This window comes from Telmatherina bonti (assembly GCF_933228915.1).
Source record: "Telmatherina bonti genome assembly, chromosome: 13".
NCBI lineage: Eukaryota > Metazoa > Chordata > Actinopteri > Atheriniformes > Telmatherinidae > Telmatherina > Telmatherina bonti.
Window position 1 is genome coordinate 7218149 of NC_136611.1, and position 18239 is coordinate 7236387.

Below are 18239 nucleotides of genomic sequence, written 5' to 3' on the forward strand. Positions count from 1 at the left end.
AGCGCCTCATGGAAGGACCTGCGTCCAACTGGACAGTCCACCAGCACCTTCCTACGACGTCCTCTACTGTCTGATTTCCTGCTTGTGTTGTTCTCTCTCATATGTAAGTCGCTTTGCATCAAAGCGACTGCTAAATGACTGTAGAATAGAATAGAATAGAATAGAATAGAATAGAATAGAATAGAATAGAATAGAATAGAAATATATTACAGAAGTGTAATGGCAAACATGTGTCTCCAGATGTGATGTTGGAGGTCGTGACCAGTTCATTTCCAGTAAAGTTGGCGCGGTGTGGAACAAACAGCGAAGTTCAGAGTTTTAGAAAAGAAAATGAGGGAGAAAAGTTCAAAAAGCCGAAGCAAATTCTCCGCTGTAAGTAGAAAACCCCAAGATAACGCTACGCGGCTTCCCTGCATAAGCTGCGAGATTTTACCAGAGTTTCAGCTCATGAGCTGAACACTGTTCAATGGAAACATCTGCAAATCCCAGTTGTTGTTTGTCAAAGCTTACAAATATCGCTTATATTCAGTGAATAAATGTAACGGAAACGCAGCTTGTGAAATGAACTGAAAATCGTGTGACAGAAAAAGCCGGTAGATCTTCAGCAGATGCTTCCTCACCATCAGCCTCCTCATCCTCTCCTTCTCGATCCTCTCCGTCTCCTTCTTCTGCTCCCGCTCTGTGTTGGTGTGCCAGGTGGCGATGGCTCTGGTGAGTTTCTGGATTTTTCCGGAAACCGAGCGATGGTATTCTTTAAAGTCCTTGGCATGCTGAAGGATACTGTTGAGATATTCCTGTAAAGACAGGTGACAGAGTTAGTTTTCGTACTGTGACACTGTGGTGCATGGAGAATCCTTCTATCTCTGATGTTTTACAGATAAATCTGAGGCAAGCTGTGTGAGGCGTATTCAGTGGCAGAGTAAACCGCGGCTCCTCCTGGAGGTGAATCACCTGATGTTTCTGCCTGCGCTTCTTTTCCTGCTCCAGTTTCTGCTGCTTCTCCAGCTTCTCCGTCATCCGCGCCTCTCTCAGCGTCTGCCGCTTGCTGCGTCTGTACGCCTTCGAGTTGAGGGCCGTCTCCAGGGTCGTGTCTCGTCTCATGCACGCCACCACGTCCTGCCTCAGCTGGACACACATCTCACATTAACATTCAAGCTAGTTTGTTTTCTGAATTGTAGCTTTTAACGTTCAGCTGGATTTTTAATGGCTTAAAAAGTTACATGTTTAAAAACAGAGCTAATGCTAACGTAGCATAAAAGTTGGATGAAGCAGGGAAGCGATTCAGAGGTGACTGTTTTGACCCAGTATGATGGATAACAACAGGAAATCTTAGCTGTGTGCATTTTTACATCAATGCGGTCACATGACACGCTCCAGCTGTTGTCTACCTGCCGCTGGAAGTTCAGCAGACGCAGAGCTTTGAGCTCCACGGTGGCTTTAGTCCGGAGGTCAGGAGGCAAAGAGCCCGGCAGACTTTCCAGCTCCTGGATTCGATGTGCAATCCGAGCCTGCAATCTGAAGGAGATTACGGAAAAATTACTCAGCTGTAGCCATAGACTGCCTTTAAAAAGATGGGCGGAGCCTGACGTCACCCGTAGAATTCTGAAGAGCTGAATTGAAGCTCGGTGGGCGGTTCCTACCATCGCCATCTTGGCAGGGGCATGTGCGTCGTCTCCCCGGGAAAATACAAATATGGGCAAAGAGGTGGAGCTGAGAGGAGGGCTGTGAGCGTCATGGCGGATGATTGACATCGAGCGAACTACGAGCTGCCTGTAGCTAAGAGCTAACCCGGAGATAACAGGAGCTACCCAGCTAACAGAGGTAAGCAGGCTAAGCCTTTAAAGCTGCATCCCAGTGTTGTTTAACAGTGCAGAGGTGTCCGTTATGAGCTTCTGGAAGACTTTCAATGTGTCCCTTTTCTGCACCGCCTGTTGGATCTATTTAATTGGAGGCCAGTGTGTTGCAGCAGGGATGCACTGAAAACCTGCAGGACTGCGGCTCTCGAGGACCAACTCTGGACACACCAGTTCCACACAGCGGTCTGACTCTCCGTTAATAATCTTGGTTAAAAAATAAACACCGTTCTGGATAGAAAATAGGTGTTCTAACGCTGTAAAATCTTCTCAAAACAATGACAGAATGTGACTTTTTAGTGTATTTTCCAGTTTCCTCATCTTTCTTCCTCAATCCCAGATTAACCATTAAGGAGGGGGAGGGTTTTATACTGAAAGAAAACTAAATAATAACTAAATAAAACCACCCCAACTGTTCCTATTAAACAGCCTTGACGGCTCAGATGTTTATTTAAATACAGTGCAGAATGTCCAATGTGGCTGTTTTTCTGCAGTATTCCAGCGCTGCTGCGGGTTCTAATGCTGTAATTTGAAAGCCAAGGTAAGAAGGTCATCTCTCTCTGGTCTGGTATTGAGACGGATAGGAAAACACGAACAAAAGAACGTCACAACGGCAGCCTTGAATTCTTTCTAACGTAAACGACCCAGAAGGCCAGAATAATAGAAAGGTGTGCGTGGCCTTCCTCCGCTTCATTGGCCAGATCGGTTTTCAGAGAATATGGCAGCTTGTGGAAGCAGAAAACAGGACAAAACCGAAAGCTGTTTGTATTTTGTTTTTTTCATTAAGTTAAGAAAATGATCCAATGATTTCTGCCAGTCAAAGACAGAATTAGTGTCAGGGAGTCCTGTGAAAAAGTCATCTTCAAAACATGTAATGTATCATCCAAACAAAAGCGATTTCAGACAACTTCACCAACTGTAATGTAAAGCACTGAAAAGGTTTAGAAAAGCTTCACCAAATGAGCTTTTACTGACCTGAGGCCACAGTTAGAGCTTTAACACAGATCACAACGGACTGATGTTAAGGTGCGAGTCTCCTCCAACATGGAGCACTTTAAATCCAATCAAAGCCAATCAGAATGCATCATGTAAACATGTCAATCGGATAGATTAAAAACTTGTCCATGTAAGCGTGGATGCAGGTTTATTCTAACCAAAGTTTCATGGACAGAAACACTGGATGGAAACGTCTGTGCTAACTATGGTGTATGTTTGTTGTACTAGATGGTTGAATTTGATGGCAAACACATTTTCCACTTGGTGAGGAAATAGGCTGCACATCTGGAGCACAATGCCCAACAAAATTAAAGGGATGACAGATTTTAAAACTCTCACAGGAAATAAAAACTTGCTGTGAAATATAAAAAGATTCTGCTTAATGTCAGTGCAGCCGTGGTGTTTCTGGGTGTTTTTAGACTGAATCAGGCTGACAGGAATGAGGTTTATATTGTTTGTTTATACTCGTGTCCGTACTGTTTTATGGTAGTTTTTAAACTAAAATTTCTTCTTCTTTGAAAAAACGAAAAAAGCCCAACCAGGAATGAGACTTAGGAATTAAGCTAATGCTACATACGAGTTATGCAATACATCAGCTGATCATTATGTCTTCTGTTTTTTTTTTTGTTTGTTGTTGGTTATTTACTTATTATTACTACTACAGTAACTACATTGATTTGCTTTGTGTCACTTTGTTATTTCTGCTGTACTTTACAAGCTCTCGGGGCGACAATGAGAGGAGGTTGCTAAAAGGGTTTGACATGGAAGATGTGTGAAAGTTTATTTCCTGATTCCTTGTTAAAACAATAAAAAGAAACAAGAATCTGCATGTTCTGTTGTTGATTTCCACCAGTAAATAAACTATTTTTTAGTGTTTTACAGAACTAGGAAGCACACTGTGGGTGGATTTCAGAGCAGTTTCTGACTCTACAGACTTCAGGCTACGAGCTACTGGATGGAATACAGCTCGGTCGCGCAGCAGCAGCCATTTTTATCCATCAGTCTGCTGAAGTTCATCAGAACATTGATGATGAATTTAAATGTCAAGGAGACATTAAATATGAAGTGTTATTGTTTGGAGAAAGTAAAGCAGGGGCTGGTGACTCCACATTAAAGCAGGGGCCTCATACAAAGTGTCATGCAGAGGTTTTCTTGGAAAGGAAAGAACATGTGCAGCCAGTATGGTGAGACCAGTGCTAACAGTGAGATAAATACCTGTACTCTCTCTCCTGCAAGATTCCCACTGGATCCAAACCCTGAGGCTTCTGGATCGGTGTGATGCGGTTTTGCTTCTGCTGCATCTGGAGCATGGGGGACACCTGCTGCCCTGGAGGCTGGATGGTTGCTGAACTGCCTGGCAAGGGCCCAGAAGGCACAGCAGACGTCTGAGGTGGTGCAGGGGACGGGCGACCGCTGGGGACAAGGGTGAGGTGCTTCGCTGCGTTGGCTTGATTTTCACCACCGGAACCTGTCCAAGCAAAAACGATTTGACCCAGTTTTCAGTGTTATCTTTCAGCTAGGGTACCCTAAACTCACGGCCCGGTATGTCCCTAGGTTTTAGATAACGTTTTGCTTGTTTTACACTAGTTTAGGGCTGGAAGGAGATATACACTATTCACAAAAAGGGATATTCAGCTTTTGGGTGAAATTTCACAACAAGCCTAAAATGCATTCAAACCTGTACAGGTGAACTTAATGTGATCTTCTCTAAGCTTTTAAATGCACATGTCCAACTGTTAAATGTTTCAATAAATTTTGCACAAGTTGCTGTTCTCTAACAAGGAGCTTAACGGCAAAAATCACGGCAGGTGTGTGATCCTTGAATTGACCAATAAATGTCCTGGTTCAATCAGAGCTGGTGTTTAAACAGTTGTCCTCATCATGCTGTTCACATTTTGACATCATGAGACCAAGACGACACCTAACAATGGAACAACAGTCCCTTGCCATTGCGATGCTTCAAACAGGACGTTCTCAGACAGAAGTGGCCACTGAGCTTGGAGTGTCACAGAGTGTCATCAGCAGGTTGCAACAGAGATATGGAGAGACTGGAAGAGTCACAGAAAGGCCTAGAAGTGGACGTCCTTTGGCCACATCCCGTGCTGATGACCGCTACATTGTGAACACTGCCCTGAGAAACCGGATGATGAATGCCACTCAACTCCAGGCACGTTTAAGAGAGGTGAGAGGCACCCAAGTGTCACGTCAGACCATTCCAAACCGTTTCCATCAGCGTGGTCTGCGTGCTAGACGACCTGCACGGGTACCTGACCACACCACCAGGCACAGGCATCATCGTCTTGCATGGGCCAGGGAGCATTTACGCTGGACGAGGAACCAGTGGGCCTCAGTGCTGTTCTCTGATGAAAGTCGATTCACACTGAGCAGAAATGATGGCCGGCAACGATGTTGGAGACGTCAGGGAGAGCGCTATGCATCAGCCACTGTTGTCACCAGGCCAGCTTTTGGTGGTGGCGGTGTTACAGTGTGGGCAGGGGTGTCCACTTGGTACAGAACTGCCCTACACTTTGTGAATGGTACAGTGACAAGCCCATACTACCTGAATAACATCATTAATCCAGTGATTGTGCCCCTACATGAACAGCACAGGCCTAATTTCATCTTCATGGACGACAATGTTCCTGCTCATCGAGGCCGCATCATCAGGGAACGGCTGTTGGAGACTGGTGTACCTCACATGGAATGGCCTGCACTCTCTCCAGACCTGAATCCCATTGAAAACCTGTGGGATCAGCTGAGCCGTCGTGTAGAGGCTCGAAACCCTGCACCCCAGAACCTCAATGACCTGAGGGCTGCCCTTCAAGAAGAGTGGGATGCCATGCCTCAGCAGGCAATAAGTTGCCTTGTGAACAGCATGAGACGTCGTTGTCAAGCTGTAATTGATGCTCAAGTGCACATGACGAGATATTGAGACGTTCAAATTTTTTGTTGTGGTGTAACTACCATTGTTGTTACCTTTTGTGTTGAATGAATTTTTTGAGATGAGGAAATCAGTAGTGCATCCTTCTACTTAAATGTCTTACTTTTATATTATATCACTGTAGCATGAACATATTGCATTTTCCATAAATTTCACCTGAAAGCCAAATATCCCTAACTTTTTGTGAGTAGTGTGTATATATATATATATATATATATATATATATATATATATATATATATATGTGTGTAAAAAAATATAATGCAGAGTTGCCAGGTAGATTGTTTACAAGTGCTGCATTAAAAATACATGTTTTTCCAGACACAATGAATGATCATGATTAATAATCGTGATTAAAATATTGCTCAAAATAATCGTGATTATTATTTTTGTCATAATCGTGCAGCCCTACTCAGAATAACAATAGTTTTATCTTTTCTGCTGTCTGAAATAACATGCATATATTCTAAAATCTGGAGACATTGTACAGCCTGATCAGTATCTGTGCTTTTATCTGGCTCACTATTGAGTAGATTGACAACAATGAGGTTGTTGTCACCATTGGAGACTCGTATCATAGTCCAAACTGTGGAGCTGTGACTCTCGACGAAGAACATTTGCTTATCTATGTGAATGACTGCATGTTTTCCCCCATAAGAACCAGTCCATCACATATATTTACATTTCTACTGCTCACATATGTCAATTTGTCCGCATTCAGATGGACAGAAAGAGGAAAAGTAACTTGAGGTTTGTTTGTTACAATCAAGGAGGAAAGAATTTTTCCAGACCCGCAGATTAGACAGATTATAGATTATAGATTAGACTATAGAGAAAAATAACACCCCACAAAAACCAAGGTGAATGATTTTTCCACTGGGACCTAGGGCCGCACGATTACGACCAAATAATAATCACGATTATTTATATCAATAATGTAATCACGATTATTAATCACGATCATTAATTGTGTCCGGAAAAACATGTAGTTTTATTGCATCATTTGTAAACAACCGACCAGGCAACTCTATATTTCTTATCCAGTGTTTTGATGCAGCTGTATTTTCCATTCTCGACTTGCTCTTATCAGTCTAAAGCTAATTACATCCTCCACGAGACACTTCGTCTGAAGCCGCGAGGGATCAATGCGGGGAGCCATGTCTGCTTTATGTGCAGTGAAGCTGCTTATTTCATATTTAACGAGCAACTTCGTCTGTGGCAGGGCAGGTTGTGCACGTGGCGGGGTTCGTGTATTTTAACGGCAGGTGTTGTAAAAATATTCTTTTTTTTTGCACCTCGATCAGCTGTTTAATCAAAACAATCCGTTTTACCTGCAACAGGAAAAATGTGGACCTGAAATGTCCAACTAATCCAACAATATTTTACTGGCTGCTGGTAAAAGGTGTGCACGCTTGGTATTTAGGCAGCTTAATGAAGCCTTAACCACACGCTCGCCCCCTGGTGGTTGGCAGACTACTGGTTGAGAACCTGAGTGACCAGAGACACTGCAGCAAAGCTAGCGTTCTGAATATAAATATCGTTGACGAACAGGTTTGTTTAATTGTGGCCAACAAAATCGCGATCACAATCAAAATACAATTAATTGTACAGCCCTTCTGGCACCATCATGTATTTGCGGAGCTCTACGTGTTGTGAGGCCTTAACTCCACGTGCACATGCAGGCTGATCCACACATGCAAAGTTATTTAAAAACTTGGAAGCAGAAAGTTGTCAAACACAAAAAAATGTGCTCACATTACCCAAAGTTGCTCACACACTTCAGCCGCTTACCATCAGTCCAAGGTTTCAGTCCTGCACTTTGATTGTGTCCTTGTATGGCTGGTGCTGGGCAGGGGCTTGACTGGGGACCACCCATAGGTGCCACTGGCATACCTTTCAACAAATTAACCAGATTATTTCATGACGTTTGTTGAACGATTTTCCTGCTTTGTCTTATAAATTAGTAAAGTCAGAATGTGATGTGACAGTTTAATTAACAATTTTTTTCTCTTTTGCTTTTTCTTTACTTTATTCTGACTTATTCCAGTTATTTAAATATGTTAAACTGGGCTGCATGAAATGCTGATTGGTTTTTCAAGCAGTTCTCTGCAAGCAGACTTTTTAATGGAGTGCATGTGTAAGCCATTAAAATACCAGCAAATAAAATCTGGTTTTGCAAAATAAAAGAAGGAAAGTGGAAATAAAACAAATACTGTGCAGTGTTCCACACAGAACTGGTCTTGTTCTGCATGATTTGGACTCAGCTGTGGTGTGTTTACTTCAGCTCAAAGGTGATGAAACACGAGAGTAATGTTTTCCTGTAATCCAGTAGCTAAGCGCTGGTAAAATCACAACAACACCCACGATACATGTAATTACAAAACAAGGAGAACCCATATAACCACGTTAGGACTGCTTCTGCGTACCTGGGGGTCTGTAAGGACTGGCATTAGGCCCCTGCTGTGGCTGTTGCTGCTGTTGCTGCTGCTGCTGCTGCTGCTGCTGCTGTTGTTGCGGTGGTGGCGGCTGCTGCTGTTGCATTGTGGGTAGGCTTCTTTTGCCCTGAACAGCCAGCTGGAGGTTTTCAGGCAGCGGCTGACCACGGCCCAGAATCTTGTAGGCCAGAATCTGAGCTCTGAGCTGCTGCAGCTGGACCGGACTGAATGCAGAAGGCCCCCGTCCCGGCTGGCTCATGCTGGACATGTTGGGCATTCCTCCCTGGGGATCCATAGACATCATGGGGCCTGACTGGGTGGGAGGCATGTGGGGGGGAGTAGGTCCTCCACCACCTCCTGACATGGGACTGTTAGCGTGCTCATGGACTCCCATAGGAGATGGGTGTGGAGACATGTACCCTAAACCCACAAAAAAAAGGGGATTTTGATGATATTACTAACTCACATCATGGTTATTCACCAGACAGAAACACAACATGTGAAAAGCATTGAGTTCAAGCTATTTTTGCCTTTTCTGGTCCAACATTGAGTATTTTGTTGTTTTTTCTGAATAATTTATTCAGGACAGCCTCAGTTAGATTATAAATGAATATTAAAGGTATTGATAGATGCAGCAACATAAACAACAGTGGAAATAACATATAGATCAACAGTGACCAAGCCTTCTGTCATCTGCAGGTCATTCTGTCACTTTTATGCTTTCAGGAGACAAAAAGTGGCAATTTTTCAATTCGATTTTCCCACCCCTAGGATGGATGGATGGATAGATAAACCACTTACAAATCAGATTTTTACAAGGTCATTTTTCATCAGTTTAAAGCTGAATTAGCTTTTATTTGGAATTAAAGAGGAATTAAAACTCCCACGTAAACATAGCAAGTGTCAAAAGCAAGCAACAACAGAAACCAGCTGACTTGCAGCACTGATCAACGTGTAAAGTTACAAAGGAGGCAAGTTACCAAACAGCAAGCTGAAATTTGCTATTTTTGCTAACTTTAAAAACAAAGTGTTGGCATACCCTGGCTGTGTTGGTCCATGGGACTTTGAGGTGGTCCCATCCCGCTGTGGAGGGATCTCATCCCCACACCTTTCATGTGGCCAAAATGCATCGCCTCTGCCATTGTCTTGTCATTCATCCCCTCCATGGGCTGAAACACAAATAAACATGTAAACAACTTTTTTATTTTCACAAATGCTAAACAAAAACATCCCTGCTACTTCTAGAATAAACTGATGGCTTTTTTTCACTGTTTTGCTTTGTAAATAGTTCACTTCAATAAATATTGATATAAATATCATCTTAAATATAATTTAAAATGAATAATTCACATAAATATCATTTTCAATAAATAGCCCTGCTTTACCAACTTAGCCTTTTTAGAGGCAATTACAAATTAAGGCCTGAGTTTCAAAGTCACACTGGTGCATCAAGTAGTAAAATCTAACCCCACCCCAGATCATGTTGTAGGCTGTAGTTCTGGGACAAGACCGCAAAACAGAACTACAGCCTACAACATGATCTGGTTCAGATCCTCGCTCTCCGCCCTGGACCAGGAAATACACACTGCTTGGTTTTTTTTTTTTGTTTTTTTTTGTTTTTTTTTTATAAACAGAAAAACTTTCCATTGCTTCAGTAAAGCTACAACACTCCGTGTGCAGCACTGACACCAGCACACATTGGCACAACATACCTTGTGCATAGGATACATGCTGTCCTGAGAGTAGTCGCTCTGTCCCTGGCCCTGCATGCCATGAGGGGCATTGGGAGTTCCAGGTCCTGGGCTGGGACCCATCATGCTGTGAACAGAGCTTGGTGAAGGGTCTGGTCCAGGACTGGGCCCCAATATGGGCCCCGGGGACAGGCCTGCCCCTGGAGAAGGGCCTGGATGGGACATACCACCTGATGGGTCTGAAGGGGTGGACATCTACTAACCAACTGGGAGACACCAGTCAACTATGGGAGAAAAAAAACTGTGTTATTTCTATCAATCTGAAAAACAAAAGGCCACTAGCTTGAAAAAATTGTGGTTTTCTAATCCAAATTTTAGTTTTCATATAAACCTTTCTTCCCTCTGAGGGTTCAATTTAGTGTAAAATGTGGCTTTTCATGTAAAACAAAACACATAAAATTACAGGTGAGCAACACAGGAATGTACTTAAGTATCTTACTCAAGCATTTAAGCCGGTAACAAATTCAGATGCTTGAAGTTTCTTTACTTTTATAGTGTTTATGACATGCATTACAGTGATAAATATACCACTATTGACTTCAGTATTTATCTGCAGCTTTGAATGATTGCAACTACATTTTTACAGGACATAAAAACACACTGAACATAATTGACTAAAAACAACTGAATGACATCAAATTTTTAAAGCTATTTAATGTCAAGTCAATTCATAGTTCAAGTTTGTCAAACATAAACAGACTTCTATAATCATTTCTCTGAGTAATTGTGGTGATGTTTTAATTCATTAGTTGGGGTGGGGAAATCAAACTGAAAAATCGAAAATCTGGACTTTTTTGCTTCACAATTTTAAAATCTTTTTTTTTTTTTGTTGAAAAATCTATTTTTTCCCAAATAAATAATAATAATCCATGATAAAAAATTTTGTCTTTTTTATTGTTTTTAATTGATATCTTTACTTGTCTCATTGGGCATTATAGCAGCAGAATGATGGTCTGGCTACTGTGTTGTTTTTTTTTTCTTAATTGAAATGAAGAAAAATGACTAGCAAAGTAAAAGTTTTATACATTTATTTTATTTTTAATCTAAAAAAAATTAGCAATATCGAAGAATTGTGAGAATCGCAATTTAGATCGAATCGTTGCCAAAAGATCGGAATCGAATTGAATCGGGACAAAAGCATATCGTCCCAGCCCTAATTTATTAGATAAATAAATTATTAAAATCAGCACACTTTGTTTTTTAAGCAACATCCTACTAAAAATAGCTGCTAAGCAATATAAGTGTAGCATTGCATACTTCAAGGCTGATTGTGTCTTGTTCAGACTCCCTCCTATTATTTACAGTACACGACATGTTTAATTTAAAAGATTTTCTCTCCTAATGTTTTTAGAAAAGGCTAAAAACGACCGTCCCAGACATTTAACATGATTTTGGATCTGTATAGATTTAGAAACACAACACGTGTAACGGGATTTATAAACTTATATCTTTGCTGTATAACACAGAAATGTGCAGTAATAACAGAAACGTGTTTGTCATACTTTATAAATGAGCAATTGGCTGCAGACGGTACTTAACGGGAACGGGAAATGTACCGTTATATAAACTGATAGCTTTAGCCATCATTAGCTGCAAGGCAACGCTGCGCATGTTTGTTGTTTCTGACCATTAGATACAGCCAGATTAACGTTAGCTCGTTCACTTCCACCTCGTTAAAATGACTGATTGGATCATGGCTTCCCCTAAAACTGGTGGCCATCGCGGATTGTGCAGGAAAAATAGAGTAAAGTCAAGCTCTTGTCATGTTCATACCAATGGGCAACGTAGCTAACAGCTAACTAGCTGACGTTTGCTAACGTAGCCTGCTAGCTAGCGAGCGCTGCTTCTTGCTTCGGACTCGAACCAGCGAACTGTGTCCGTGTCAGAAAGTTTGTAGAGTTAGCGGCATGCAGACTAATTAAAAGTACTTATATATAGAATAGCAAACATCGTGAGCTATTTTACCTTTTGGGTGATCTGAAACTGTGCACAATTAGAAGGAATTACTGTAATTTTTCTTCAAAATATGACTCCTCCTCGGTGTTGTTTTGCTGTCATTTTTAGTTCTTGTATCGCCATTACTGATTTGGCGACGTCACCGGAAAGCCCGCCTTCCTCGACGTTGATTGGTGAAATGTCCGTCAATCATTTTTATTTAGTTGGGGCGTATCTTTATTTTATTTTATTTATTTATTTATTTTTATTGAAACAAGAAAAAAGACTGGCTTAGAACATAACCCCTTCAAAGACATTTTGATACAATAAAAAAAAAAAAAAACTGAGCTTAATAGCCATCCATAAAAAAGAGGCTTAGGTTTGGAAATAATGCATAAATTGAATCAATAAACATTATAAGGCCAAAAACCTGTGTAGAAAAAATAAATAAAATACATAAAATAAAATGAAAAAAGAACAACAAGGTCTAGTAAAAATTCCATGTGCATAAGCGATTATAAATGTACAAAGCATGTTTTGATTCAATGCATTTCACAGCTTTTTTTAATTATAAAAATTCATTTTTTAATGTAACAGTGTTTTTACATTTAAAAAAGCACTATTTGTGTGTAAAAAGTTTAGCTAACAAACTCAAAGAATTGTATAAGAGTTCCGTTTTTTTGTCCTGTTATACAAGTCCAAAATTGTTGGGCCGTATCTTTACTGAGCAGCTGAAACTACATGTGGAAGATCAAGCTGAAGTAAAACTCTCTTAATATACTGAATACAAAATGTGGAATCTTAAATTGGACTAATTATGATTAGATAACCTTTTTTTTAAAACAGTAATTTTGACTTTCTAACGTTTCATTTCTTGTCTAAAGAAATCTAATCTGAACTCTGTAGAGATGTCATTTAAATGTGAGCTATTTAAAATAATGACATCAAATATGAATCAAATTTATTTCAAAGACATGTTTAACATGGCGTTAAATGTTTGCTTATCAAACCAATTATCACACATATTCACTGTATAGAAGCAAATAAAACACTAAAACACTACTTTGTGGTGGTTTGGGAAGTATTTAGAGCACATTCCAGAAAATCAAACAGGTTCGCCACATCTGGACTCCTTTTGTAGTCTGCAAAATGAACACAAGATGGAAGCAGTGACCAGCAGTTGCCCCAAACGATAAAAAAAAAAAAAAAAGCTCCTGGTATTCTGAGGCACCTGTGAATTACATGCACCTGAGTTTTAAACAAACATACTGAGTCCAGAATAATTGTGTGCCATTGGACATATTTACATGTACAAACTTGGAAAGTCTAATGATAGCATTGTGGAGTCTCAAAGGCACATCATGCAAATCATACACAAGTATTACAAAGCTCTATTTGCATTACTTTGACATCAAAAACTGTTTTATGTTTTCTTTACAAAAAGATAAAGCAGTTTATCCTTGATCTAATCTGTCTAACCTCATACATATACATCAAATCAAATCATAAAATCAACTAATTGTATTTTTATTATTAATAATTATAAATTTATGAGCTTTTATTGTAATTAAAATTGTATTTTTACACACTATTTTTACACAGACATGTATATATATATATATATATATATATATATATATATATATATATATACATGTGTATATATATATATATATACACATGTGTGTGTATATATATATATATATATATATATATATATATATATATATATATATATATATATATATATATATATATATATAAAATTGTGTGTGTGTGTGTGTGTGTGTGTGTGGTAGATGTGTCTGTGTAAAAATAGTGTGTAAAAACACAATTTTAATTACAATAAAAGCTCATAAATTTATTATTATTAATAATAAAAATACAATTAGTTGATTTTATGATTTGATATTATATTATTTATTAAGAATAATAATTATTATTATTACTTTAAATTTCCTTTTTGTATATAACGCATTAAAAAGACAGACAGACAGATAGACAGATAGACAGATAGATAGATAGATAGATTGGTTTAAGTATTAAAATGTTAACATTTTCCACATATAAAATTATTTTATTTTTTGCATGTGAAATAAACAGACGTGATTTTTACACCTCATTGTCTTCCAACAGGTATTTTCATGCATTCTGTAGCGTGGAACTATAAAGAGACATAATGGGCTTCTGCTGCAGCTAATCATGTTTGTACAGATCAAATTAATAATACAATAATTATTTACATAATTTTCCTCAGTGCGTGCTATCTGTTTGCAATGACACTGCAATGACCCTGTGAGGCATTCAAAGTCCTGCTCAACCATCATTTGAATGGTTTCTGCCTCACAGATCAATAAACAAAGCTGCTTATCTGAACTTTGATCTCAACTTCCCCCCCTCAACAATTCTGTACTCTCTCATGTATCTTCAAAAAGGATGTGCAAAGGTATCCTGAATGTAAATTTTACCCAAATAAACACATCTTATTAATTCAGTGGTTGAAGCCACCGCCCCCTTCAAATTCACAAAGCCAGGAAAGGGCTTGGCCACAGTCATTTGTCAGTGAAAGGAACTAGTGGTTGTGGCTTCCACTCACCTTGAAACCCTCCGTAAAAAAGCTCCGGGGGAGTCACTGGCATGACGCTTTATTCAAAGTGTACAGGTTTGTCAATAGACAAACTGAACAAAAGAACAATCATTTAACAGATGCAAACTAGGTCTCTTGAAATAATTTTTTCATCCTTTCCTTTGTAAATATGCTGTGTAGTTTTGTCTTTTTAATGGAATATCAAATAAATAATAATACAGCTATCAGATATCTGAATATTTTTAATTATTTTTTTCAATTAATTCCAGCAAAAATGAACATTTTCAATATGTGAATAAATGATTTCATGTTAAAAATGTAGTTTTTCATAATTTTATCTTAATAACAATACATTTATAATACATAAAAAGACATGTATGTACATAATTGCATGTTGTAAACACATCACATGACAAATGTTCCAGGACTTAAATGGAGCTATTTTTATATTTTAATACCAGATTAAAAATCTATATCTAGCCTAAGACATAATCTTGTATCTATATATATTGAAGAATGATAAATATCAGTATTACATATTCACAATTTGATACATGGATAAAACAGGACACATACTGTAAGTTGTGTGCACATTTCACAAACTATTGTTATTATACAAACACTGAATTTACTAAAACCTTGTGTAAGCAAAGACAGACTGATAACCATGACGTAGCGAAATAGCAGTAGTTAGGCATATAAGTGGAATACAGTGAATTTAATTAACCATCTATTTGCAGTTCAATTTAAATCTTTAAATTATTTGAGAGAGGTCTTAAAAGAATATAATGCTGTAAAGGCAAAAAGTAGACAAATTATTGGCACAAATTATGATTTATTATTGTTGTAAATATTCTTCTTGCCTTTTGTTGATTTAAGGAAAATTATCTAATTTTGTTGAAATGATAACTGAGCTATTCTGATTAAATGACTTTTATGGTGATGCTCCTAATTTCTTTTTTTCATTATATTGTGATGATAGAACGTCTATTCTTGACACTTGTAAACACAAACCTTGTTTTTCATGCACACACTGTGTTGTCATCCACAGGTGTGTGCAAACTAAAGGTGTGTTATAATTAGTTTTACATGAGCCACATTTGGCAGCGAGCTGTTTGCTTTACCTCTGCGTTATCTGAGAGTCCCATTTGAATAACCAATGCTAACAATGTGGTGTACTTATTTTATTTCTCAGTCTGATGATGGAGGGACTGTTTAAACAGCAGTGACAGGCAGCATTTGTCATGTGTAGCAGATATGATTGTTAAGTGTGTTACAGTTTACATTAGATTTGAGCTATGTTTCTGCATTTAATTGTGTAGTCATTGTTTTCATTACTTCAGTATTAACTAAATAATATCTATTACAACTTTAAATTTTAAAGGTTATGCCTTTTTCCCCCCTCTATTTTATTCATCTATGTTTAAATTGGCTTTATCCAAACATTTGACTGGTACATTTTCATAATTAGCTAAGCGCTAACAGCACAGCCTCTCTATTTAACATACAGCTAGCCATTACAGTTCTCTATGCTTGTTTTTATCTTTAATAACTTCCTCTACATTGTGTTTTGAGATTTTGAATTTCACATAAGAAACAGAAAAATGACAAAGCTAACAACCGTAAAACATCAAATTGCTAACTGATTGCTACTGCCAGTTAGCAGCTAATTAGTTTTTACCACATCAGGGAGGATTTACACAGCTGTAATGCTTAACAGCTGGCGTTTACACAAAATAAAAAGATTTTCTGTTGAAACCTGAATGTGTGTTTGGGAATTTGGCTTGACTGAATTATTGTTACAGCAGCAAATAAATCAATAGCTAGCAACGGATTAAGCAAAACGTTAGCAACAGTTTTAGCTTTTGCTGCTAGTCAATTGAAAAGTAAATGACCGAAGCTTCTTTTTGCTTGGTAACAGAAAACGGAGGGATTTTTTTCCTCTTTTGACTGCTTTCTCATAACGACAACATCTTGTATAAACACTACGCTAAACACTTTAAGCGGAACGAGAGCTAACATGCTAGTTGTCACCATTTTGGGCTTTTTATGTTGAGGTAAAGGAAAGGGTTGAAGAGGCAACATATATATATATATATATATATATATATATATATATATATATATATATATATATATATATATATATATATATATATATATATATATATAGATAGATAGATAGATAGATAGATAGATAGATAGATAGAATATATATATATAGATATAGATATAATTAACAATACACATTTAAGATAGTAGTTAACATGAGCTTTTGCATTTAAAAATGTTTATATCATAATATGTTATCGTAAGGAGAGCCAAATCACCTTAAAGTTCATGAAATGAAGTCCACAAATGACTCATTTTTGTTTACTCTTATCAAAGTTATTATGCAAGTGTAACCAATCAATGATGACATATTTGTTAAATTAAAAATAAACATATGAATATATTAAGCAACTGCATGGCTTTTTTGGAACTCAGATGTCTATTGACACCTCAGGAAAGGATTTTTCTAAACGATGCTTTCACCCCAACCCTGTGATCAATGATGGTTATTTTTCAAGTGGTTATTTCAAGTGTGACTCATGAAAGGAGAACTTTGACCAGATTTACGGGCAGGTGCGCTGTGCCCTCCTTCATCATTCCACCAACAATTTCTGCCTGCCGGTACTCAATTTGCAAAAGCTGCTTTTGAGCACTCTCGAGGGACCAGCATCTGGTACAGAGCAACGGCACTGAGATCTTTTTCCAAGATGGTGCAGGGGCCATGTCAGAGGCTGTGAAGAGAGGAAATGCTGTCAGAGGAAGCCTCTTTGTAGTTGCCTGTGTTGCAGGTGTTCTGCCATTCATTGTTAAAGCATGCTGTTTAATATTACAACCTGCCTGACATATGGTGGCCCTGGCCAGACCGAAGTAGCGGCACAACGATAACCTGATAATGTTCTCTGACGGATAAGCACAAGCGTCGATTATCAAGAGATCATCTGTAATCATTCTGCATTTACTGTGGAAATGTCAGCCTTTCTTTTCATCCATTTAACAAGCCCTCGAACGCAACCACGAAATGAAATTGAATTGAATGCAATGCATAAGACAGCTATTATTTTTTTTGTTTGGGAATGTTTGTGCTTTAAATAGCTTCTTAGTTCTTAAAATATCATCAGTATAGAAGTTCACATTGAGAAACATTACACAGAAGTTGGCAACCTTTGTCTGGAATTAAATAATGTGAAATGCAAAATCAAAGAACCCAGTGCACAAAGCAAAAACGAAACAAAAAAGAGCCAAATTCAGGCGAAATTCTGCTCCAGCAGCAGCAAAAGCCAAACATTAGATATTTTACAGTAACGTTTTGAAGTGCAAATAAAAAAAGAAACAGCTTCTGATACATGTCTGTTAATGGCATCTGTAATTGAGTTGTGTCGTCTTCTTTCACCGCCCGTTGGAACTGGATGAAACATACGAAGCCTGGATAGTTTGGCTCTTTTTCCCCAATGTGTTTCCAGCCCTTTCAACTTGTAGCAGAAGCGAAGCTTGAAATGCAAACCCAGCATGTGTTTTGAGCTTGTCACAGTGAAGCCATGCAGCTCGAATGGTGGGGGGGATGATTTCAGCCTTGAATACCTGCCCACCATCAGCGCATGGTGAGCATCTGTGAGCTGTTAAGACCACTTCATCTTAACCACATGCACAGGAGTGGGGTTAAGGTGTAAAAAAGGTGCAATGTGTCTGTCT

The 18239-nt window shown here is 38.5% G+C and overlaps 1 protein-coding gene across 1 annotated transcript in view; it reads right to left on the bottom strand.

The window, feature by feature from the left end:
- The window catches only part of smarca2 (SWI/SNF related BAF chromatin remodeling complex subunit ATPase 2), a 71033-nt gene extending 58979 nt beyond the window's left edge, over positions 1 to 12054 (bottom strand). Inside the window, exons 1-9 of the mRNA XM_079251131.1 lie at positions 11942 to 12054; positions 9938 to 10200; positions 9265 to 9394; positions 8217 to 8645; positions 7582 to 7683; positions 4065 to 4317; positions 1389 to 1515; positions 952 to 1125; positions 621 to 794 (exon numbers count right to left, since the gene is read on the bottom strand). Coding sequence (XP_079107257.1) covers positions 621 to 794; positions 952 to 1125; positions 1389 to 1515; positions 4065 to 4317; positions 7582 to 7683; positions 8217 to 8645; positions 9265 to 9394; positions 9938 to 10171 — 1623 coding nt within the window. The 5' untranslated portion in view covers positions 10172 to 10200; positions 11942 to 12054. The remainder of the gene's footprint in view (positions 1 to 620; positions 795 to 951; positions 1126 to 1388; positions 1516 to 4064; positions 4318 to 7581; positions 7684 to 8216; positions 8646 to 9264; positions 9395 to 9937; positions 10201 to 11941) is intronic.
- Between the last annotated feature and the right edge of the window lie 6185 nt (positions 12055 to 18239).